At 38.1% G+C, this 24,437-nt stretch overlaps 3 protein-coding genes across 11 annotated transcripts; 1 reads left to right on the top strand and 2 right to left on the bottom strand.

The window, feature by feature from the left end:
• Positions 1–418: 418 nt before the first annotated feature.
• Positions 419–12,074, bottom strand: Ewg (DNA-binding protein Ewg). 7 transcript variants are annotated; one of them, XM_071772526.1, is made up of 8 exons: positions 11,938–12,074; positions 10,181–10,446; positions 8,237–8,361; positions 7,714–8,139; positions 7,071–7,382; positions 6,057–6,194; positions 5,215–5,362; positions 419–3,017 (listed from the first exon to the last, which is right to left on the bottom strand). In XM_071772526.1, exons 2-8 carry the CDS (start codon positions 10,332–10,334, stop codon positions 2,686–2,688), a joined length of 1,635 nt encoding a protein of 544 aa, XP_071628627.1. In that variant the 5' UTR covers positions 10,335–10,446; positions 11,938–12,074; the 3' UTR covers positions 419–2,685. The 7 variants fall into 7 exon arrangements, with proteins under 7 accessions (XP_071628627.1, XP_071628626.1, XP_071628629.1 ...); XM_071772525.1 differs by lacking the exon at positions 11,938–12,074 and adding an exon at positions 11,404–11,761; XM_071772528.1 differs by lacking the exon at positions 11,938–12,074 and adding an exon at positions 11,611–11,761.
• Positions 12,075–12,172: 98 nt separating this feature from the next.
• On the top strand, positions 12,173–15,584 carry Coq7 (ubiquinone biosynthesis protein COQ7, mitochondrial). 2 transcript variants are annotated; one of them, XM_071772542.1, is made up of 3 exons: positions 12,173–12,405; positions 14,332–14,491; positions 14,567–15,584. In XM_071772542.1, the coding sequence occupies exons 2-3, from the start codon at positions 14,336–14,338 to the stop codon at positions 14,990–14,992; spliced, it is 582 nt and encodes a 193-aa protein (XP_071628643.1). In that variant the 5' UTR covers positions 12,173–12,405; positions 14,332–14,335; the 3' UTR covers positions 14,993–15,584. The 2 variants fall into 2 exon arrangements, with proteins under 2 accessions (XP_071628643.1, XP_071628642.1); XM_071772541.1 differs by having other exon boundaries at positions 12,184–12,405; positions 14,332–14,486; positions 14,562–15,584.
• On the bottom strand, positions 13,308–23,121 carry Shf (WNT inhibitory factor 1). 2 transcript variants are annotated; one of them, XM_071772535.1, is made up of 6 exons: positions 22,027–23,121; positions 21,491–21,733; positions 19,440–19,631; positions 16,825–16,974; positions 14,191–14,286; positions 13,308–14,117 (listed from the first exon to the last, which is right to left on the bottom strand). In XM_071772535.1, the coding sequence occupies exons 1-6, from the start codon at positions 22,184–22,186 to the stop codon at positions 13,882–13,884; spliced, it is 1,077 nt and encodes a 358-aa protein (XP_071628636.1). In that variant the 5' UTR covers positions 22,187–23,121; the 3' UTR covers positions 13,308–13,881. The 2 variants fall into 2 exon arrangements, with proteins under 2 accessions (XP_071628636.1, XP_071628637.1); XM_071772536.1 differs by having other exon boundaries at positions 19,491–19,631; positions 22,027–23,116.
• Positions 23,122–24,437: the final 1,316 nt, after the last annotated feature.

Raw genomic sequence — 24,437 nt, 5'->3', positions numbered from 1 at the left:
ATTTATAATACTTTACGTAAGACGCGCCAGAATTTTAATTAGAGATTTAATTACAAAGATATAAAATTTATAAGGATTGTGGACAGAATTGTAACCACCTTCGACATTTTTACTGAAGGAAAAAAAACTGCAATTTGTACTTAAAATTAAAATTGCTTGTCGGATATCCTTATGTCTTCTCTAAAGATATCCCTGTGTATTATTAAGGACTGTTGGCTTAATCTTTTTTTCTTCTCTGTGCTTCATAGCTGTGTTGTAAAAAATTGAAATATATACAGTAGAGTAGTACGTAGTACAATCAGACTGATCACTTTTAATTTTGTATAATTGGAATAGAATATGTAGAGGTAAAATTGAAGACTACGATGACATATTTACAGACTATATGACATGGAGATTGGGATATACATCAGCAAAGTCATATACACATATGTCTATAATTATCTAAAGTCGTAATACACATTTTTTTTCTTGCTTTTCAAATGACATCCAACTTAATTTATGCTCGGTATGTGCTTTGTTACAAACAACAGAGGGAAAATATAACATACTTATCTTACACGTGAGTACCGATATATTACATCATTAAAGTAGTGGCCCTGATATAAAAAAAAAAAACCGCAACAATTAGTATCTAATCATTATGATAAGTTTTTAATAATATATTTATCACTAACTGCAACTACTTTCCCCTATAATGTTATAAAAATCTCTTTGGTATTATTACACACGGTCTCGAGGGCAGTTTGTTGTTTCAATGTTACGATCTTCGGAAATACCGCTTTGCTCTGCATTATCCAATTTACAATTAGATAATACTGAACAACTAAAATTATAAAATATCGTTTAAATCGCTCTACGTTTAACGCAGATATGTAATATAGAATTATACACAAAGAAAAGCCGAGGATAGAAGTGCAAAGTCGAAAAATTACTTTAGATAAGAAAAAATTCTACTTTTTGCTACCGTAACATTGAAACAAGATTGCACGCAAAAAATACACTTTTCGTCGCCTTAGATACATTATATAAAAATTGGAGTGATAATTTTAAATACCATGACACAGTTCGACTATTTAATGTAAAATAGAATTGATTACTTTTGATTACCTTCAAGTGGAATGAAGGATAATATATATGAGTCCTGATTTTTACAATCGCATACCCTCCTCTTTAGAAAATTAGTACATACATCGTGATTCCATAATTCTCGAGGTCAAGAACGTTAAAAATAATCTTTCATACAAATATAATATACTAGGTGTTTTTCTCTTTTACCTCGTTGGTGAAAATCAAATGACGGCTCGTTATTGATTACGCTAATCGAAGCAAATACACAAGTGGTGCAATATAATTTCTGGTAAAATAAGACTATAGACACACGCCTCTCGTTGGTGCGTATTGAAATTGCAAATTCATATATTCTGTATTGTTGAAAAAACATACATCTTATATCCTATTTGTACCCGTCAGAAATGCTTAACTCTTTTTTTTCATTATTTCTACTATCGCGATACTTTATATATTATATGTACTAGCCTGTTTTGCATATCTTGACTATTTAAATTTAAAGGAAATTCCAAATAGTCAAGATAAATGAGAAACGCCCATTGTCTGTATTGTTATATAGTTACATAACTCTGTGATAAGAAAGTTATCTTGATAATTTTTTCACTCGTACACTTCGAACAAATTGATACGATTCATTCGACTCGATGTCGGAGCCCTGTTTTTTTACCCCCAAAAATAAATTGCTTCTCTACGACCAATTTCTTTTTGGTAATATTATTATTATATTATATAATATTATATATTACCCAACGAGTAAAAATGTCCCAAATCGGGACATGACAAGATCATATCATAAGATGTCTTTAAGACATCATATGTCCCGATTAGGAACATACGGGTTGTCTGGGTAATAAATATTATATTATATAATATCATTATTAAAAAATTGTAGTTTCTCTCGTTTACTTTTAGACACCCGCGGGGAAGCCTTGTGCCTTTATTAAATTTTTGAAAATTATCTTGTGCCATTAACAAAACTGAATGAGTTATTTTTGCTGCAATTGCGGAAATAATCGAGCTTCGTGATAGATTATTTTGAGTAATTAATGAAACCAGGTATAAATATTTTAGTATAAATTCTTTTCATAGAAAATATTAATAAAAGATAAATAGTCTTTGGTGTGTATTCCCATGCATCAACCTGGCTCTACGACTAGAAAATATGTGCTTACCTCGCAGTACCGGAAAATACAAGTATTAATGCTTTTCGATTTTCCAGTAAACAATGCGCGATAGATAATTATCATCGAAAACAGACACGCCTGACATGACAATAGACCTCTTTGAAAATTAATACTACATCCGAGGAATTGGATTGCAAGTGAATACCCTCAAGCGTCTATGATGAATCTTGAGTACAAATACGACTAATCCTAATTCATTCCATTCTCATGTTCAGATATAACCGCCGTTTGACAACGACATATTCAGCAAGACATGCTACACAGTACAGTGACTCAAAGAGAAAAAGAAAACACAACACCAATCGTTACTAATTCTTGCACACTTTTATCCCTTCCGTGTATCACCGCGATGCACTGACAGCATGTATAGGTGGTACGGATCGATTATTTTTTTTTTTTTTTTGGATTAACTAGATTACACTCGACGTGTTTATTCTGGGCTAGATACAGTTTGTTGTTGTTGACTGTCCTCGTCCTTAACAACATCGGCCTGCATGGCCTTCGTTAGAACGTTGGCGTCCTTTAATGATATTACTTGAAGTACCTGATGTTCCCCAGCGGCATTTATCATAGTCATAGGGTGGCCTTGTATAGCGACGGCCTCGATGGTGGTGTCCCCGTTTCCTGATTCGACCTTGGGTACCTGAACCATCGGTGTCACCACTTGCATCGTACCGTCGCTCTGTATATTGGCCACCATAGTTTGATACATACTGGCAGACACTGGCACTGTGATCACTCCTGAGACTGAGACAGGATATCCTGAAACAAACGTACAATGAGCGTTCTACGCTCGGCCCGCGATGAGGCAGTTGCATCTGTATTGCAAACTAGAAAATTATAAAGGAAAATGATAAACAAATATCTCAGATAAATTATATACTCACAATACGACAATGTCAAGAAGCTGTTTGTAAAGCACTAATATCGAACCAATACGGTCTGTGCACGATTAAAAAGTTGTGTTGTTCGCACTACGCATTCTTCATTCGACAATTTTACCCTCTATCGTAACAGTTAATAATTACTAGTTTACGATACAGTCGAACATCTATTGGATTACTAATCCTTAATTAACGAGGCCTTACGTTCTTCCTTAACTGGCATGGGCGCGGTCTGTCAGATCACTGCAGTTATTCACAAACGAAACAATAGTAAAACAAAATTACTCGTATTATTATCGAGTGGGAGGTAAACAGAGGGTACAGGTTTCAGACTAGAGGGTAAGGAAAACGAAAGGAATGAACAGAGGTCTGTGAGACCGCTGCGTGCCAGTTAAAACCTTATAAATACGAAATCGCACTTCGCGTAAATTTAAAGACGCAGAGATAGAAAGAGAGAGAGAGAGAGAGAGAGAGAGAGAGAGAGAGAGACAGTACCATTTAATTAGAGAGTGCGCTAAGAACAAGGTGTATTTACTATGACTCAATAATTCTTCGGCACGCTCTTTCAATTGTAAGATCGAAATACAGTTTACGGTCTATCTAAGCAAATCAAGGCGTTTATGAGGGACAGCAAGTGTTTAAGCCGTTTGCAGAAATCAAAATTTCATCATCACACAATACACATACTTTCGAAAAGCGTATAAATGTTAGCATTGACATGTTACTTATTTCAAGCAGCTTAAACACAGGCTGCTAGAACATAATATATAAAAAATAATGGTACATCAACAAAAAATACTCTATGTACAGCAAGTTTATTTCACTTCGTTTAATTAAAGTCAGTAAACCAATTTTTAATAGTAAATATAATCGTAGAACAGTTTCTTCCGTCATCGTGATTGCGACAACGGACTGCTTTAGCAATAGTTTGTTGAGTCGAAAATTTTAAGAATCCAATGGCGATATGCCATTTATGGTCATTTACACATCATATATTTTTAATTATTAAGAAAAATTTCTAAAAGTAATGCAACATGTACTCTTACAAACAAATATCGTAATAGTATAATTGTATTCTATAAATACATGGCATGTGCATGTCATCGCTGAAAAGTAGTATCTACATGCATATATAAATCTACCTGTATATATAAATAAATGCTATCTTACAAGAAAACCCACGGAAGTGTCCCCCCCCCCCATTTTGATGAGCTTTTAAGGTCACTTGGACCAAACTGCGATTAACTTAATCGTTGATTAATCCACTGGAAATGACCAATAGCATTTGTCAATCTGCTTAATGAGCAAATGCAATTGGCACGCATCATTTCCGATGGACTAATCAACGATTAAGTTAATCAGAGTTTGGTCGAAGTGGCCCTTAGTATGTTGTTCTTTAAATAAAAATAAGGGATATGTATTTTTTTATACGTGCCCATACGCGTCTTTCGAGTCGAATATCGAGCCGAAACTATAAAAGATAAAAAATCATCAGACTTTTTGTAAGCAAAAGTTAAATGATTTAAAGAGCACTTTAAAAAATAACCAATATTTTTTTTAAATTTTTATTTTTATAAAAATAAAAAAATTAAAATAAAATTTGCATTTTGTCATTCTTTTCATCTAGAGAACAACATACTAAAAGCTCATCAAAATCGGAGGAGGACACTTCCATGGATTTCCTTGTTAGTTTGCAAAAATCAAGTAACAAGTAATATGAATTTATACATATTTCAAAGTGCAAAGATTCGCGATTAATACTTTTAATATGTCTGTTATATAAAAATTACACGTAAGCGCACCATGGATTCTTAAAGAACAAAGTTTCAAATAAAGCTGTGCATAGCTCCATTTATATAAAATTACTCTAAATATATATACAATACGAGGCAAATACATAAACTAGTCATGATCCTACTTCGTTACGCAAAGTAGTATAAACACATAGAAACATGATTCTTGATTGGAGCATAGCAGACAGCATGCAAAAAAAGATCCGGGACCAATAAAAACGAGTCACTGCTCAAGTAGCTCCTGGCCGGCGACAGTGCAGAGCCTATAAAAAACTGTTTTACCGTGTCCGTCTTCCCCGGTAAGAATGATCTGGCCGTCTTGACCTAACGTCGCTTCTGTGACAGTGTTCAAATCGACGGCCACGCTAGCACCTTCTGTGCTACCAGCTACTTCCGCTAATGCTTGCACATCTCCTTGACTCGTGTGGATCTAAATGCAATCGCAAATAAGATATTACATGATTTATATTACGTGCGACACTAATATTTACAAATTTAATTTACTAGTATTAAGAATTTCATATAAATTCTGTTAAGTTTAATCTAAATTTTAAAAGAAATAATAGAGACCAAAAAGATAAATTTAGAAACAATTAAAAATGTTTAAAATTATATATTAAAACTATTACCACGTACAGCATTATCTGTTCAGTGATTATTATAATCTGATATTTTGTTATATTAATATCTATTGCATTATAACTTTGATTCTTTAAGCTGAAAATGATCTACAAGTATAATAGACGCAAGATATCTGTTACAAAATCCTATCTTTAGACGGTATTTATAACTCTTTGTGTTCATATATGTACTTGTATCTTGTATTGATTTTACAACTACAACAGTTTTCAGTCCATATTGACCTTTAGTATTTCTCTATGTATTATCTCTGTGTCTATGCGAGGAATGATCGAATTCATGTGCCACATTATATGTATATCGATTTAATATATATCTCAATTCTCTATATTTTATATGTATTATAAATATATTATGATATAATATAATTATTATACCAAATATTGCACTGATTCTATGCCATTTTGTAAAAAAAATGCATATTTTCGAGAAGTCTTTAGAGATTTTTTATATTAAATATTTGTGATTTTTTGGAGAAGACTTACAGTAGCGACTCCTTGAACTTGGGCTGTTGTACCATCTGGTAATGTAATAATCGGTGTATTAGGATCCACCTGTATAATAGAAACTGTTCCATCTGGATTGGTTATTGTCTGCAATACAGTTGTCGGATACTGGGTCATCTGTTAAACAATTTTAAGTCTGTTTCATATATATATATATATATATATATATATATCATATAATGAACTATGTATATGATATCGAGTATGTTCCATTTGACGCTCGTGAGCGTCATTCGTCCTTGTTTAACAACCTGGTTAAACAACAAGGATGAAATAATTCTAAGAGCGCATTTGTTAGAGCTAAATGGAATATACCCGATGGCTGTGCAACTCAAAACATTATGGACCGTCAATCTTAACAAAAATTGAAATAGTGAAAGGCAAAGTGTATCAAAGTAAGAAAACAAAATATATCTTTCGATCCTAAATTTTTCGAAGTTTCGAAAGAGTAATTGTGCCTATATGTTACTTCAAAATAACAATAAATAATGCTTTTGAAATGCAGCCCTGCGTGTATGTGAATCAAGAGACGTTATTTTTATAATATTAATTCTAACTAGAATTTCAATTTTAAAATACTAATAAATTTAATCTACAAACATTCTATCACTAAAGACAGATTATAAGCAAATTAATATATTTTAATATACGTCTAACTTAATTATAAAATCTAATATATGGCATAACGGAAAAAAGCCGAATTAACTCAAATAAGGGAAACCAAACACATTAATAGAAATGACTTTGCAAAGAATATTCCAGATTTTTGATTCATTCTTTTTCTATAGAATACAGACTGTAGAAACAAACGAAAATCAGGTCTTGAAAAATTGAGAAGCTTTAGACTAGAAAAATTACTAATATTTTTTTAAATATCAAAATAATACTATGAATCTCTTTAATAGTATAGCGACCAAAAATTCATATTGTTTCATGTCATTCTATATCTATTTTTAAAAATTCTATTTTTATATAAACTCCATCCACTCCCACCTGAGTGGCAGTGGCAAGAGCTGTGGGAGACGCGGCAATGATTTGTGCTGGCGAAGAGTTTCCCTTAGATGAATCCGTGCTGTTGAGGCGAACGACTCCCACCGTCTGCTGCTGTTGCGACTGTCCTCCATTTTGCCCTTGACTCGATGATGGATGCGACGAGGAATGAGGCGTCGCTTGTTGTATTAGAACATTAGACTTGTCGTCGTCTTCGCTAAACGCTGGTAGAAGATCTTCTCTTCCGTGGTATTTATAACAATTTATTACAATTTGCCGTAACGCGTGAGTCCAGGAGATCTGCAATGAATTGCACTGTCCCAATTTCCAGTTTAACATCCAATCAATGAGTTTTCGAATAGATTACTCGCTTAAGCAATTTATGTTCATTATATATTTTATTTATCAAATTCATAAAACAGTATAAAGAATCTAAGAAATATATTTTTTGCGTCGAATTTCAAAATTTTTAATTATTTCTCTGAATTATTAGCCTGTTTGTATTTTTAATAAATATAATAATTTTAATAAATACAATATTTTTTTTTATTCTTATTAACATGACATAAATCTATTTAAAGATATTTCAGTATTGTAGTAGAACGATAAAGAAAGAATTGAAAATATTCTGATTGATTTTACGTACTTTTTGTTTTTCGTCCTCCGATCGCGCATCCATCCGGACGTTAGCCCAAGGCAATTCTTTGGGCCACCAAGGAGGTCGCGTACTATCTCTTCCCCAACCAGGCTTGCCTCTGCCTGTGGAATACTTTAACATCAACGGGATGAACGCCCTGAGTTGCGCCTGTGTCATCTTCTCCACCGGGGTCGGTATACCGTCGATTATAAGCGGTGGTAATTCGAATAATGACGGATCATCCTGCACGGGCGGAGGCGCTTGTTGTGCAAGTGCGTTCTCCAGCTCTTCCATAATAACGTTTCTTAGATTTTTAACTACGTCTTCTAATGGTTTTGCTCCAAAGACTTTGTAACTACTATTTGGTTTGCCTGGCGTAGCCACTAATACTACCGCCTGTTGTCCCACTCGCGTAGCAAATTCGTCAATAGTTTGCTGTAAAAGATTCGATAATGACATTGAGAATATGAGAATGTATGTAATAACGAAAATGCGATATTCATGCGATCAATTATATCAGAATTTCACTTACTCTAAGCTTTCTTAAAAGTCTGTTTTGCTGTCTCTTTCTGATACTGGGATTGGTTTCGAAACTGTGAGGTCGTTTTCGTTTCTTGGCTGATACGATGGCAGCAGCCGCAGCAACGCCTACAGGCCCTAAAGATTTTTTAATGCAAAAAAAAAAATGTTTTAATTGTTTCAACTTTATACCTCTTGATATGCCAATATAAGCAAGAAAAATAGAAAAAATATTTTCAAATTTCAAATTTCGATAATAAAATAAACGCTTATTTATAAAGCAAAAAATTTGACAAACAACATTGGCATATCAAAAAGTGTCATTTTCAACAAAACAAAGATGCGTAAGCAACAATGAAACAATCGATCTGTTTCTTTTAGCTGCACTGGCTGAACTAGACTGAACTGGTGCAATAAGTTGAAGTGAGACAAGTGTATTTTGTTTCCCTCTAACTTACGGCTTCAGTGTGCACCAGTTCAGCCAGTGCAGCTAAAAAAAAACAGACCCAATGAAATAATGAAACGTGATTTAGGATCGAAGATTATTGAAGAAGTTTTGATATTATAAATGATCGGGTAATTATATCAAACTATATAATGATTTATAATATTGAACTGACTGTGCAATGCAAAAATAATCATATTAAAAAAAAGTTTTATAAATCCGTTTGAGAAAATACCAAGGAAACATAAGATATAAAAAAAAAAAAAATTCTATAGAGATATAATAGAACTTTATTATATTTCACATCTAGATGAAAATATTAAAAAATATTGGATCGTATTCATTATTAAGAATTGAGAGAGAGAGAGAAAACATTATTTGCCGAAATAATTTTATTTCTCTAACTAAAAGTATGAATTTGATCCTTTTATAACACTGGCTGATATATATATATATATATATATTCTAATTTTTGTTATAATAAACAAATCTGCTTCATTTTAAACAAAATAGCACCATTTAAGGTAATATTCCGCTTTTTAACTTCAACTTCCATAACAAAATCTTGTCTCGGTTATTAATTATGAATACAATCCATTGTCATCCATGCAACATTAATCACTAATAATCACATAAAGCAAGTAAACACACAAACACTGTAAAATGTACAATTATCATGTTAGTCTGTAGTGTAATTGCAAATATACATTTTTACTTTAAAAACTTTTCCAAACATTATCGTGATGTTGGCTTTGCAAATAATGATATTCAAATACAAATCGTATACATATTTTATATACGTATATAAAATATGCAGTTTGCGTACTGTGCAATTACATACAGCCTCTTGGGGAAAAAAAACGTTTTTTAACATCAATTAATTCAGCTCATTATTCTGTGCATATTATTAAAATAAAATTTAAAAAAATTAAAACTATTTTAGAAATAAATATTTCATATTTTATGTCAAAATAAGTCAAATTAAAGTATAAAGTATTTTATTATACAAACCATTTTTTCAAACCATTAGTCATCCTCTGTATTTTTTTACACAGAGTATTCGCAAAAATCACTTTTTATATAAAAAAATTTACATAAATTACTTTTTATTAATATTTGCTATATGATGCGCTGTTTCACGTATACAACGAATACAATTTCAATTTAATTAATTATATTATAGTAATGTAAATTCCTGAAGAAAATTATCTTTGACAATATTAATGTACAAAAAATTGCAAATAATTTCAATGAGTCACACTTGATACTGTATATATTTTATATGTTTGTGTATACTGTATAACAAGAGCATCGTATCCTCTTACTTGAAGTTTAATGATCTTGCGGGAAGAGATTAGCCATAACGCTAAACAACACTCTCGCAGGACGAGATAGAGCATCCCGTTTTATAATGTGCTTCATCCGTAAATAAAGGTAGTTAAATAGGGATAAATAAACCAAAAAATGAAAAAGCGAAAAAAAAATCACCATTAATGTTTTTGAATTGCCAACCTGCTGCGGCGAGTTGCGCTGTCACATCGTCATCCATCGCAGCCGAAAGGAGATCTCCTTCCTCGTAGGCTTCGGACTCGCTGCTAGGCTCGTCATCGTCGTCGTCCGAAAGCCGGCGCAACGTGCTGGTCTCCGCGTCTTGTACAGAAACCATCTTTATCTCTTGCTCGTCCAGCTTGGTATCTCGTATATTGCAATCACACTGCAGAAAGTCGTGATGCCGTCGATTTCAGTGGCAGTTTCAATTTCTTCTACATCACCTTAGCCTGAAGTAACAGAGCACATCGTTTTTTAATAATAATAAGGTTCCTAAAACGGTGCGTAATCGTCGCAAAAATACTGGACGTGTAGAAGCCAAGATTTTTTATTAATTAGTACTAAACTAAGGTAGATCTTATTAATCGGTACTATGCTAATTCCCCGCACGATGTTTAAGTTCCGCGTTTACGTCACTGGTCTGAGGTCGGGGGAGAAAAAAAAACGAAGAGCACGTGTTTTCTCTTCGGGAGCAAAGAGAAGGAAGAAAAAGACAGAGAAAGAAAGAGAGAGAGAGAGAGAGAGAGATAAATCTGGTTATGTACATTTCGCACAACTGACGAGCTACGGACGACGGGCCGCCTTCCGCAGCTCGCACGCACGATTCTCCTGGTGGCCGGGCAGGCCGGGCTAGCGCGCGTACAGCCACGCGGACGGGAAGGAGCCCGTCGCCGGGGCGGCATATCACGACGAACATAACTCCGATTCACGGCAACGGAGGCAGCGGAGGCGACGGTGGTGATGATGACGATGGTGGATGCGGCCGCGGCCGCGGCGTCTCTCGTCCACCTCGTGGCATGGTCGCGACCGCAAAGTTGACAAACGTTCCAGGCGACAACAAGAGAACGCGCGCGAAAGCGTCGTAAAGAGAGACGGACGGGGAGGAGGGAAGAGAACGGACACAGCTAGCACGACGGCAAAGCAATAAGCACGGCGAGGGCGAGGTATAGAGGCAAAGAGCAAAGGCGCAGAGGCAAGAGAGGGAGGACGCGGGGATATGCGCGTTTATTCGGGCCGATACTTTGGGGGGGCAATGAAAATGCGCAGGGCACACGCAAAAGCGGCAAAAGAGAGCAGGTCCGGGTAGCCGGATAGCGGAGCAGCTCTCCTCACGACTCACGACGACTGCTCGGTGAACGCGGAGCCGATGGAGCAGGCCCAGTGAAGCTCGGGAGTTGCGTACGCACCTTGGTGGGTTCCCGCTTCCCGCGGAGTGGATTCAAGGGAGGGCTTAGGGCTCCTCGGCCTCGGCTACGCTGACGCGTCTCGCACCACGCCCCGCGCACGCGGTCGCGCCCGCGCTTATCATCACCGTGGTATACGGCCGGTCGTGCGGCGACGGGCGACGGGCGACGGTGGACGCGCGAGGCCACTTGCCGACGACTTGCGTTTACCTCAGGACGCGTGACGCGCGACAACGGTGGTAGCCGCCATGGCCGGTATTCGGCTTCGGCAGCGGCGGCGGCGGCGGCGGGTGTATCGATCGGCACCGAGCGGGCCTCCATCTCACCCACCACCACGACAACAATACGCTGAATACGCGGACACGGGTGGACCGGCCATCTTGGGCGAGCCTGCGCGATGCACGCCCGCCCGAGCAGACGATGCCAATTTCCACGGCATTTCGCGGCGGCCGCGGACGCCGCGCATCCTCGACCCCCTACGCCGATCGTTCGCGCCTCGGCCCTCGGCCTCAAGCCGCTACCAAGCTCAACACTCACCGTTTCCCCGTTGAAATCCGCCCGACGACAGCACCGATCCCGGAGAACGCCAACGCCATATACATATATACGAGCTTGGGTATAGCGCTGTACGCTGTATAGCTCCTGTATAGCGCGATTGGCGGGAATCGAGAGGGCACGCGTCATGGCGGACCAACTACGCCCGCCGCCATTGGTCGGCCGGACACGTGACTGCCCGACCATGCCCGACCAGCCCGACCCGACTGCCTCGAGCCACGAGCCGCGCTGAGCCGTGCGACGTGCGACTCGATGTAATCGTAATGTGGTAATGTCGGACGACCATAACCTGCGTAGCCCGCTTTCTTCCGTTTTAGCTTCGCAACAGAAAGAAGAATCTCGTCGCCTCGTCGCTCGACGATAAAGACCCTTGGCTCTGGCTGTCTCCGCCGCTCGAGAATCTGCCTCGGTCACGAACGTCGTGCTTCCCACTTCGCACGAGTCGCTCACGTATGCAATCTTCCCTATGCTATATGTTTTTGCCGTCTCACGGTTCCTCGAGGCGTAATCTCGATTGTTTACTGTAAAACTGACAATAAATATGTACCTAGTTCTGGACTATGGCTAAAGGTAACTTCGATCTAAACTTGGACTAATTTTTTCGATGATTAATTTGTCAAGTAAAAATCTATCCCTGATGGAAAAATGTCTCAGATCTTTTATTTGGAATGTTTTTCAGAAAAACTGACAAAATAATGATGAAATATTTCAGATTTTTCCTGTCAACGCATCTTTGAGTTGCAGAAATCTGAATAAATATGAGAAAATCCACGCAATTTGTCAGAAATTTTCATGTATTGTAGACACTGAAATATCCTGAAAATCTTCATTCAATTACTTAAGTATCTGAAAAATGTTACGTATTTCTTCAAAAATTTTCATTAATCTAAAAAAAGAATCCGACAAAATATTTGTTCACCAGGGATGCTACTTTTTCCTCAACAACATCTGATACGCGATGCAAAGCTCCACTCGATAATAAACATTTCCTGGAATTTATGTAGAAACTTACTAAATACATTACTATTTTGATGTAAACAAGTATCCTTCTATAAAGAAACACGTGTGCAAAAAATTAACTCTTCTGATTTCCCTTGCTTTTTATTCTTTTAATCTTTGATGCTATAGTTATATGAAACGTTTATGTGTCAACCTTTGTTAAGAATGTTAAAAAGATACGTCACACACACAGTCGGTTATTTTGCAAATGGTTAAAATTTTTTATCGAGACATTGGTTTATATGTATATATATATGTGTGTAATTAACAATTTTTTCGAGATGGGACCCACTTTCTAAATGGTGTAATCGCTAAAAACTATCAGACTCCCTTTGACATTCACATTCTGCCAATTTATAATAAAACCACATTTATTTATCTATATTCTAAGATATACACAGAAAAAGATAGGCAAAGAAGTCCATCACAGGCACACTACTACAATGCTGAATTATTTCATAGTCATGCTTTCTAAAACCATTACAGAAAATACATTTTGTTCCTATTTTGTTTTTACAATTGTTACATCTACAGTACAAAAGTATTAATACCTAAATACAATAATGTTGTAAAATGGCATAAAGCAGCTCTTTACATATCACATCTGGGGCAGAGTAAATTAGAAACTACGAATTTTACATCAACGCTACCAATCGAGATTTGAATCTAAATCTTGTGAAGTTTTAAATGTCTCTTTATCCTCGCACCACAAATGAAAACAAGAATACTACGAATCTTCGAATCGTTTTAATGTCGCGAGATTCCTTCTCTACGAACACATACGACTTTCGTTTCTCCGTACAATTCAGGATATATTATGAAACACAATCTGCCATAATTCCGTCCGGTGATTTTAGAATGACGTCGTTTTTTCCAAAGGATCCACAGTTGGTACGAAAAATAACATTGCAGGTATTCCATTAGTTCCTAAGCCCATGGCTTGTTTTTGTGACAAAACTTCCCGTACCAGCCAGGCTCACAGAGACACGTGTCGTTCGATTGACAGGTTCCATGTTTACACGGTTTGCTACATGCTGAACGTTGCGACGTTATGCGTGCAGTGGTTGCGATTTCGCAGTGATTGCCCTTGTATTCGTTCGAACACCTGCAGATGTTGGTGCCCCTACATTTGCCACCATTGAGACAGGGAATGACACATTTGGCTGAAAAGGCAAAAACATGACAAAAATTTTCTTCTAGATTTTACGTGCGTTAACGAGACATGTTTGTACTCACAGAATTCGCAGCGTAAGCCGAAATAGCCTTTTGGACATTCGCAGACATCCTTCTGAATACACTTTCCTCCATTCAAACATTTCTCCGTGCAGATACCTGAAATCGTTCGATCTTAATAAGGAACTTTTTCAAATTTTATAGAAAAATGTTGCGCGTCAGAGGACTGGGAGTACGACTGGCCAGCACATCAGCAGCCACGAGCGCGTCTGGAAAAGTACTAGACTCGATAATAAGAGTTGACCATGCCGGTGAATTGGGAGCTGACAGGATATACGCTGGACAAATGGCTGTGCTAGGTATGGTTGCTTGAATATACGATGTAGATATATAGATTTAGATTAGGATTCTAATGGATTTCTGCCAAAGCGCAGGTAAGACGACGGTTGGACCGACGATACAGCACATGTGGGATCAAGAGAAACGGCATCGTCTCAAATTCGAGGAATTAATTCGCAAGCATCGAGTCAGGCCCACCGTTCTCACTCCGCTGTGGAATATCGCCGGGTTCGCCCTGGGCGCCGGTACCGCTCTCATGGGCGAGAAAGCGGCGATGGCGTGCACTGTGGCAGTGGAGACTGTGATTGTCGAACACTACAACGATCAGTTGCGCGTGCTGATGGAGAATAGCGAAAACGTGGATAAAGAGATACTCGAAACTATCAAAAAATTCCGCGATGAGGAACAGGAACATCACGACACAGGCATAGATTGCGGTGCCGAGCAAGCGCCGTTCTACCAAGCTCTGACGAACGTGATCAAATTTGGCTGTAAAACTGCTATCTCCATCTCCAAAGTGATATAAACGCGTTTTCCCAGTATTCGAGACGTTAAACTATGTATTACACATTACATTTTATTACACAATTCGTTGCTTATAGATTGCTTGCAGATTACTATATTACAATTAGAGTTTTGACCGAAAATTTGATTTCATTTTCGGCCAAAAATCGGAGTTTCAGCCGGAACTAAAAAGGAATTTTGGTGACGTAGCTGAAACTGTTTATTTTCCACAGATTTTTCAAAGACTTGGTTAAAAATATTTTTTATTTATGTTAAAAAATTTTGTTATTGAAATAATATGATTGTGATACTACGGATAGTATATAGCGTACTATAGAATGTGATAATAGGTTTGTGTAATAATGTGTAATGATTATTTTAATAATTAAATTATATTTATAAAGAAAGAGTATATAAAGTATATATGTGCGCGCGTGTACATTATGGCCTTTCTAGGATTTCCATAAAAATTTACAGTTGTCGGTTTCGGTCGAAATTGAAAACGAATATTCGGTTGTGTTAATTTCGGCCAAAATTAAAAAAGATTGTTTCGATCGGACTCTAATTACAATGTATATAATAATGTATATAATAAATTATATTCTGATTTTCTACGTGGCGAATCAATCTGATGGTAGATCCCTAGTTCAAAACACTTTTTAATCGCTGATATTTTTAATGAATGTAACTAATTGATCTTTCTTTGTATTATTAATTAACATTAATTGTATTGTTAATAGAAGTAATTAAAAGATTTAGATATAATTTAAAGCTCCTGGGGTCCCGCCTCTGACATCACGATCTAACATGGCCGCGGCGAATACCCAAGAGCCTTAAAACTAAATACACATGCATAAAATGACTATGACTAAATCAATTTTCAAGTAGCTCTTCATGGATCTAATGGGACTATGTAAAATATGTATTAATGAAAATCGACTTGTATGAGTAATGTATATATGCATGTACGAGGAAAGTTCCAAAAGTGAGATATTTGAAAGAAATACATTAAAATTTTGTTTTTTAAAATATGCGTATAAAGAATAAAGCTTATCATTAATTTATCTCCATATAATCTCCCAACAGAGATTCAAAAATTTGTTCCATTTTATGACATAAATTTCAAAATACCTTTTACATAAAAATTTGCTGAACCAGTTTTACGTCTCGTTTCTTACTTTTTGATCTGAGATAAAATGTTTTCTTGACAACGGTGTTTAACTTTTTAAAAAGATGAAAATCATGTGAGATCAAACGAGCGAATTGTGTCTTCGAGCACGAAGGGACTATTGTCAATGCCGAGTGATTGTTACTTAAATTTTGCAAGAATTGTAACAGGCTATTCATCGAAAATGTCACTCAAAATGTTCGAAATGTCATACTTTTTTGTAACTGCAACTCTACACACTGTGAGGAAAACTTTTGAAACTATTGAGACAATGGGCTGGGCTAGGATATTCTCTAACATGCTCTTCACGATCCTGACCTCGCATCTCTTCCTTTTCATCTTTTTGGAAAGTTGGAAAAACATCTGTCGGGGAAACATTTTGTCTTGAATCAAAAAGTGAAACAGAACTGACTCGGAAATTTGATTATAAATTTATATGCAAAAGATATCTTGAAATTAAACATTATACATGCTTGGATAGCCGCTCGAATCTGTTGGGAAATTTATATGGAGAGATAAGTTAACGCTTTTATTTTGGTGCACACGCACACGCACACGCACACACATGGAAAATAAAAATAAAATTTTAAATTTTAATTTATCTCTTTCAAGCGGACTTTACTTTTAGAACATCTTATTCCTATTGAACAAACTTCGTCGTACATTTATGTTGTAATTTATTATACCTCCTTCGCAGTAAGGACCTTGATATCCTGGCGGGCACGAGCACACGCCTGGCGCCGTGCAGTTACCGCCATTCATACAATTCGGATAACAAAGCGCTTTTTTACAATGGGGCCCTAGATAACCATCTGGACAGGGACCAGGATTAGGCTCTGTAAAAATAAAATCCAGTTAAAAGATGGCATATTATCCCGATGTCTGCACACATATCACACATACATATGTATGTACATATACGTATTTAATATATATCTTTGTATACGATTAAAAACGAGAAAAATTCCGGTAACAGAACCGAATATGATCTCGTAGTTAATCCAATAAGATAACATTATTCTAATTCATGCAGTGTCATGCAGATTTAATCGATTTTTTTTTTCAAAAACCACGGATAAGCCATGGAACTGAGATCAATACGCTGTTATATTTTTATCTCATATCTTATGTCAAAACAGAGAATTAATTTCGATTTATATAACCGATATAAACAATAACTTTATTTATAATTTTTTTTACAATTGTTTTAATATCTTTTTTTCATTTTTTAAAGATAATTACGTGAAGAAATTAAAATTGTGTGGTATATTCCATATACATATTTTATCTCATTTCCATGGCAGTGCAAACCGTGAGTTTCTGATTGAATTTTACTTGTCGAGAGAGAAAGCTTCGATGTTTAAACATATTAAATTATTTCACGTTTGCACGCTCGGCCTGCTATGCTGCGAATTACTGATGTATTATCGCAGAAGCGATTATACGGAACGTTCGAGAGCATCGTTATATGCCGCTACGCCCATCTGAATTCGAGTAGATGAAAACAATTACGTGTCACGTGGATCGTTATTTGCTAGTCTTTTCTCATTCGTGATTTGTATGATAAATTCGACCGATCGCACATGCTGAATAAACCCTTTCAATCCTCGATATTGTCGGGACATTTATGTATGTAAAATAGCGGATAAACACATACTTGACTTGATGATTGGCAACACGAATGCACAGAGATTGAGAGAGCTGAAAATGACGCCGAGAAAGCAGAGCAGACTCGTGCGTTCTTTTGCATTAAGTAGGCAATTAGGCACTTAATTCATAATTCGCGGGCGAACAATGACTCGAGGAAGCGTACGACTGGCCAACGCTTAACAAACAAAGTGCCAGGCAAGACGAAAAAAATTAATAAATGCTAATGTAGAAAATATAAGCACATAAAACGGGAAAAATTACCGATCTGTAGTAACGTTTTAGTGGAAAAAAAAATATATATATAAAAGCCAAAGCGAATAATATTCTTCGAACGTCAGACAATATAACAACGGTTAATTGCCTGGTTGCGAAATGAAAAGCAAAGATTGACGTTGAGACATAATTCCGCCGAGTTCACATTTATCGGACGCCTCGTGCGTGCGATAATGATCCTTATTCGCGGATAAACGAAACCCGAAGTTCGGTAGAAGATCCTTCCTCGCGTACACGCAGCATCGGAAATTGAGCTCGCCGAAATTACGTTCGTTCCCTATCCTTGCTCATCATCAGCAACACTCGTGTCTCATTTAACACGCCTGATACAGCAAAAAGAGCGATCGATATTACTCAACACTTTAACGTAATTATTACGAAGGTAGACAGTTGTATTATATACAAAGATAGCGTTAATAGAATCTGAACGAGAATGCTTTTACGCAAAAGGTAAGCTTCACAAAAGCGGTCCACGTTTTCACCTTGCGAGCGGCGATGGGTCCGAAACCTGATGTGGGCGCGAAACTGAAGTTCATCGTCGAGACGTTACAAAATATCGTTGCATTTTAAAGATCGTTATTTGCATACATATTTTATGTAAGCAAATACACGCGATACCCGGAGAAAATTTGGGGACTCAAAGAGACGTCTCATTTCTTTTTCCCGTTTTCGTAACCGATACCTCGAGATGACCCTTGTTGCGACGCGACAATAGAAACGAGAGTACACGCGTGTAAAATTAGTCACAAGTTTCACGAGGGCGTTGGGAAAAAGTCCAAGTCGAAAGTTAATCGATTCGCTACTCCCTTTGACACCTTGACAAACGTTAGGATCCTCGTTTGGAGCGGGATCTCGTCGCGATGATCGAGGCTCGGAGCAACCGTTTAACACGACGTAACACCCATAAATCTCCCGGAGTACCGTGTGGAGCGGACTATGCGGAGAAGATTCGACGCGCCTCCCTCGCACAATTATCGGACCCATCGCCATCGTTCCGGCCGGCGGCAGGCAGGCAGGTATACAAGGTAGATATAATCTTTCTCTTACAAAGTATCAAAACGCGCGCGCATATCAGGTACATGCCACGGCTGTCGATTAAATAAAAAAAGGAGGAGAGGCAGTCGGAACGAATGTACCGTCCGCGAACCGGATTTCGTGGGCGCGTTTTACGCTATCCCGCTATGTACGCGCGGCACGACCGCGACGCGATGCAGCATCCTCGCCGAGCGGAGGCGAGGGAAAAAGATCCGAGATCCGCAGCCGGCAGGCCGGAGGAGAGACCCGGCCGGCCGCCGAGAGACCGATTCCCCGACCGCCTCTCCCGCATCGATCAAGAGCATGCAGCAAATTAGGCGATGAATTACTGCTGATACAGAACTGTATGTGCGAGTGAAGAGGTGGTGATCGTGGGCGCGACTGACGCACTCACCGCGCACGGTGCATTCTTTTCTCAAACGGAGACGGAGGGGCGTCCCGTTTAGAGGTTTCCCCTTGCGGGTCTCGATCATCAGACTGATCCCGAATTGCGCTACGCCCGAATTGCCGGCGCAAGGTAGAAGAATGCTGAATTCTGCAACGGAAAACAAACAGGGTGAAGGTCCGCTCTCGCTGTATCATAGCTGAATCTCCTCTACTTCCTATCCCTCCTCTTTCTTCCAACCTTCCGACCTTCGATCGTACGCGTTTTCCATTTTAATTTTGACTCTTAATTTCGATCCCGTTGAAATGTTTATTTAAATTTTATAAATTCAACTCATCTTTGATTTTTATCTTCAATTTCAGAAAATATAACGTAATGCGACTATAAGAAGCAGACCTATTGCCGCGCGAGGGTTTCGGTTCCCATTAGTTCGATCTCTTCAGTATAATTGTGCGGCGTAATATTTACTTGATCTAAGAGAAAACCAAAGTACATTTTATATCTATCCAATCTAAGAGGAAACTAAAAGTATGTTTAATTTTAATTGCGCGCAAACCTATGACCGTTTCAGATATTATCGATCAAACTGATGTGCGTAAAGATAAAAAAAAGCCGCGTTATATAATCGCAAACATAAAAGTGCTTTATTAAAAAATAGAGAAATAATTATCTTCGTATATGATTAAAAAGGAGAAATGTCGGTAAACAGAATCGAACACGTTCTTGTAGTTAATCTGATAAGATAACATTCAATAACATTGTTCTAATACGTGCAATTTCATGCGGATTTAATCGAATTCCTTTTCACGGGAACAGGACAAGTGATATTTATCCGTAATATATTTATTTGAGCTGCGTTTAGTATTTAAAATCGTTGAAAAATCACCGAAGCTCGGCTTGGTCCTCAGGTGTCGTAATAAAAACTTACTCCAGTTGAACGAAATAATCTTCGGGCAAAAAGAAAGACGCGGACGCGAAGCATTTCTATACAAAGAATATTTTCTCGTCTTCTCTCTTGGATCAGGTAGATTTCACGCCGCGCGTGAAAGACGTCTTCACCTTCGACTGTGTAAATAAGGACCATCGCGGCACGGCACTTATGTAACGCCGCATAGAGAGATCAAAGTTAACAATGAATCCCGAACGTATTAACGAGCGAACGTGCATATGTGTGAAAACATATGGAGGCTCGTATTTCACCGTCTCATAGTACGTGAAAGTGACGTGAAAAGATATCCAAGTACGCGACTTAATTGTGAAAATTATATTTTGTCGAATGATAAAAGTCAAACTTCGTATTAGACCCCGCGATTTGGTATTCAGCCTCCGGAGGCTGAATTACTGAATACCAAATGCACATCGACTGACAAACGAAAACGCTATTAGCACGTTGACATTCTGATCATTGATGTTGAACGAAAAATAACCGCGCGAGGCAACGATGAATGCCTCGCCACAATTACGATATTATTCGAGCCCCTAAGACTAGATATCATTTTATTTTGAAAATTATTACCTCGAATAAACAATCGCGAATGTTTCTCTCGTATTTAGATTTCGACAATCTTTTTCTTTGTCGCGATATCTTCGTTTCGCGAGGTCTTAATTTATTAATTCCTTTCTTTTTGATATTTTATGTTTATTAACAGGATTTATTTCGGAGCGCGGTTTTATAAATAACTCTTAATAACAATAATAATTGAATTTCTTCTCATAAAAAAATTAACTAGTATTAGGCCACCAAGATCAAGTTCAAACTGTAAATAGTTTTTATCTCTATTTGATTGTATATCATCCTGTTTCACTCATTATTCTTCTCACAAAGTTTCAATAATTAAATATGTATAGTAACAGAGATTCTTTTAAACTAACGTTCGTTAAATCGCAAGTTCCTGTAAAAACACGAAAATCATTTATTTCGTGTCTATTACACGAATTAGAAAACTTCAGCTCCTTCACGCATCGATCGTAGCTTAGATATACATTTGATATTGATATAAAATGTTTACCTTTCGGTCGCTTAGGCACCCGTCCTTGCGTTTTAATCGTGATGGATGGAGTTTTCAAGATGCTCTCGTCGAACGATTTTAAACGAAAAAAATTATAATAGTACTTTTTGACTCCTGATTTCCACGTGAAGTTCACGTGCGACACCTCGCTCGGTATGATCGGCAGTTTATTTTCAAATTCCGGATCCAAAAGATATGCGAGCACTTGGCCCTCCGCAATCGCGTATATTTCCATTGCCAGCCCTGCATTAGTCAATGAAAACAGTTTTTCAGACTTACATCGATGTTTATAACATTTTCATTAACGTCGTTGACGACGTTGGCCCGATACCACGAATGGTGATTGGATTTTTCTCTCTTTTTTTTTTAATTTTATTTAACAAAATACTTTTTGCGCACCAAACTCATCAAAGGTAAATAATACGTATAATCTCAAGCATCGGAGCAGCGACGATAGCGAAGAAAGGGGGTCACGTATCGGGCTTAGGGGGGAAAAAAGAAATCCGAGGGGATCACTCAACATCAGTGAACTGTACCGCTGAACATCTTGATTTGCTCCTGGTCGATCCAGAGGGAGATGTCACCGGACGGCTTGTAGACGGGGTTCTCGGAGTGGTGCTGGTGCCGGGCGAGTGCCGCGTCCAGGAGAAGGGCCAGCGCCGCTGCCGCGGCCAGGGCGGCCGCAGCCGATCGCATAATAATTGCCCGCGACGTGCCGCCGCCGCAGCCGCGCGCCACTCGCTGCCCCAGGTGTTGCACGTTGCACGCACACCGGTATAGAAAACTCGCCCCCTTCCCTGGCAGCCGCCGTGCGTGCCCTGGCGGTTAACGCGCAACGACGTTTCCCGGCGCCGCCTCCCCGGGTCCCCGTGCGCTCAACGTGCCGGGCCGCGGGCGTGCGTGCCGTTAGCGATCCGACGCGTGAAATCGGTGAATTTCACGGGGCGCGCGCGCGCGCGCGCACAGGACACGATCGCGCGTCTCCTCTCCGCTCCTCTCTCGGCGGCGGAGATCCCGCGGTGATTTCAACGCACGGTTGTCTACCCCTTCGATCGGTAAAACAGAAAGAGAATGAGGGGGAGAGAGAGAGAGAGAGAGAGAGAGAAAAAGAGAGAGAGAAATCGAAAAAGGGTGAAAGAGCACGAGAGAGGCGCGCGCGAACGCGAACTCTCCACTGTACGCTTGCGAACGGCGCGCGATGCGTAACGATGCGCGCGAACCGCGTCGCTCCGGCGGACTGAGACTGACTGACTGACTGACTGACTCTCAATGAGAGTCGAGGCACGCGGAGCGAGTAGCAAAACCTCTCCGTGGAGCGAGATAGAGATCTCGCAGACGGGACCCGGGGCCCGGGGCACGCCGGGGAGCGTGAGTGACGCGCCGCGAGTTAAAGCTGCGTGCACAATGTGCTTGGAATCTCTGCTTTGCCAATATCTCTCTCTTTCCCCCCCACTCCCCTCTTTCTCTTGCGCGCCACGTGTGCTTCTTATTTTACTGTCTTAAGCTCGGTTTAGACGATCTATAATTTGCGACGGAATTCAAAATAGAATGCTATTTTTTATTTTACGTGCCGTATATTTTGACGAATGTATGTATTTCAACATCATATATTTTAAAATATATGTGTGTTTATCTTAATTCTTTAAATGTTTTTTGTACCACCCTGTATATAAAATTATAAATATATATATTCTAATTATTAATTATAATTATAGAATTCTATCCTGAATTCCAATGCAAGCTGTACATTGTCTAAAGTAAGCTTTATCAATGTATAAATTGACATATACATGCCAATTTTATATTAAACTTTTCAAAGTCCATTAATTAATTTTATATAATTAACATTTTATATATAATTCATTTTGACAAGATTAATGAAGATGGAGTTTACAATTGCAGTGCCTAGTTAAATAATTATGCATTGTAAACAATTAAATACGCGAGAAGCAAAGCATGAAAGTAACATTGAAAATAAATATTTATTTCAAGCACTAATTTAATAATCTCTGATATGAAAGATTCAAAGCGTTTAGCCTATACGACTTCCTTTTAATTTAATTTACTATAAATTTTTGGGCCACTTACAATTTTATGAATATAACATTTATTTGTATTAATTAAATTATAACATAGTTTTTACAATTTATCGACTTTGATTTTTCCTCCTTATTCTCCCAAACGTCTGACTTCTTCACTTTCGCTAACCAACCATTTTTTAAGAAATCGTTTAATAACAACTTTGCCAGGAGTTAAGTATACGTACATATAGATGCGCGGAAATCGAAATTCGAATTAACTAAAGAGGTGATAAGAAATCCTGACGGAGGGAACCAGTTTTTTCACATCTTCCGTCCGATCGCGCCGGTTCTCGAATCTGCCATGTCTCCCGTCTCCTGCTCATCTCTCGCGCGTTGTCCCTCTCTCCCATTCTTCATATCTTGTCTCGACAATTGAATTTTACTTCCGTGTCGTAAATTCGCCACATCACGCGGCGCTCGCATCATTTATTTCGCTCGACGCGTAAAATGTTTAAGTTACTTTGAATAACGTTTCTGCATGTAAAAGATTTTGATCCAAGTTTGAAAAAAGGAAAAGACCGAGGAAACGTTGGGAAAACTGATATTATACTTGAAAACTGAATATAACTGAGGTGGATGAAAGCGTCTCTTTTAACGTGCACAGTGTCGCTTTTATTTTGCGCATTTTCCTTATCTCGGGATTTTTTAAATTTACTTTTATTATATTTCTACTGCCATTCGATAATTGATAATATTACCACGAATTCACGATTCGCAGAATCGCCACTTGTAGCGTAGATTCGCGGTGCACGTGAGAGAGATTCGCGACGAAGCGACAGTTTTCCGAGACTGATAATAAGGTTTGCATTCGTCGATATAATCGGAAATAACTGGATCAGATCTATTTCTAGACCGATCAGCCGAGA

Source organism: Temnothorax longispinosus, chromosome 3 (genome assembly GCF_030848805.1).
Source record: "Temnothorax longispinosus isolate EJ_2023e chromosome 3, Tlon_JGU_v1, whole genome shotgun sequence".
NCBI lineage: Eukaryota > Metazoa > Arthropoda > Insecta > Hymenoptera > Formicidae > Temnothorax > Temnothorax longispinosus.
The sequence above is the reverse complement of the archived record's forward strand: the minus strand, read 5'-3'. Positions and strand labels throughout refer to the sequence as shown.

Excerpts from the sequence above, each read along its gene's own strand:
- Ewg (XM_071772526.1), bottom strand. The coding sequence starts at position 10,334 with ATGGTTTCTGTACAAGACGCGGAGACCAGCACGTTGCGCCGGCTTTCG. Across the intron at positions 5,363-6,056 it reads AAGTTCAAGGAGTCGCTACT|ATCCACACGAGTCAAGGAGA; the intron begins GTAAGTCTTCTC and ends GATTGCATTTAG. Across the intron at positions 3,018-5,214 it reads TACCGGGGAAGACGGACACG|GATATCCTGTCTCAGTCTCA; the intron begins GTAAAACAGTTT and ends CGTTTGTTTCAG.
- Coq7 (XM_071772542.1), top strand. The coding sequence starts at position 14,336 with ATGTTGCGCGTCAGAGGACTGGGAGTACGACTGGCCAGCACATCAGCA. Across the intron at positions 14,492-14,566 it reads AAATGGCTGTGCTAGGTATG|ACGACGGTTGGACCGACGAT; the intron begins GTTGCTTGAATA and ends AGCGCAGGTAAG.
- Shf (XM_071772535.1), bottom strand. The coding sequence starts at position 22,186 with ATGCGATCGGCTGCGGCCGCCCTGGCCGCGGCAGCGGCGCTGGCCCTT. Across the intron at positions 16,975-19,439 it reads CCTCTTCACTCGCACATACA|AGCCTAATCCTGGTCCCTGT; the intron begins GTTCTGTATCAG and ends TTATTTTTACAG. Across the intron at positions 14,287-16,824 it reads AGGTCCTTACTGCGAAGGAG|GTATCTGCACGGAGAAATGT; the intron begins GTATAATAAATT and ends GAACGATTTCAG.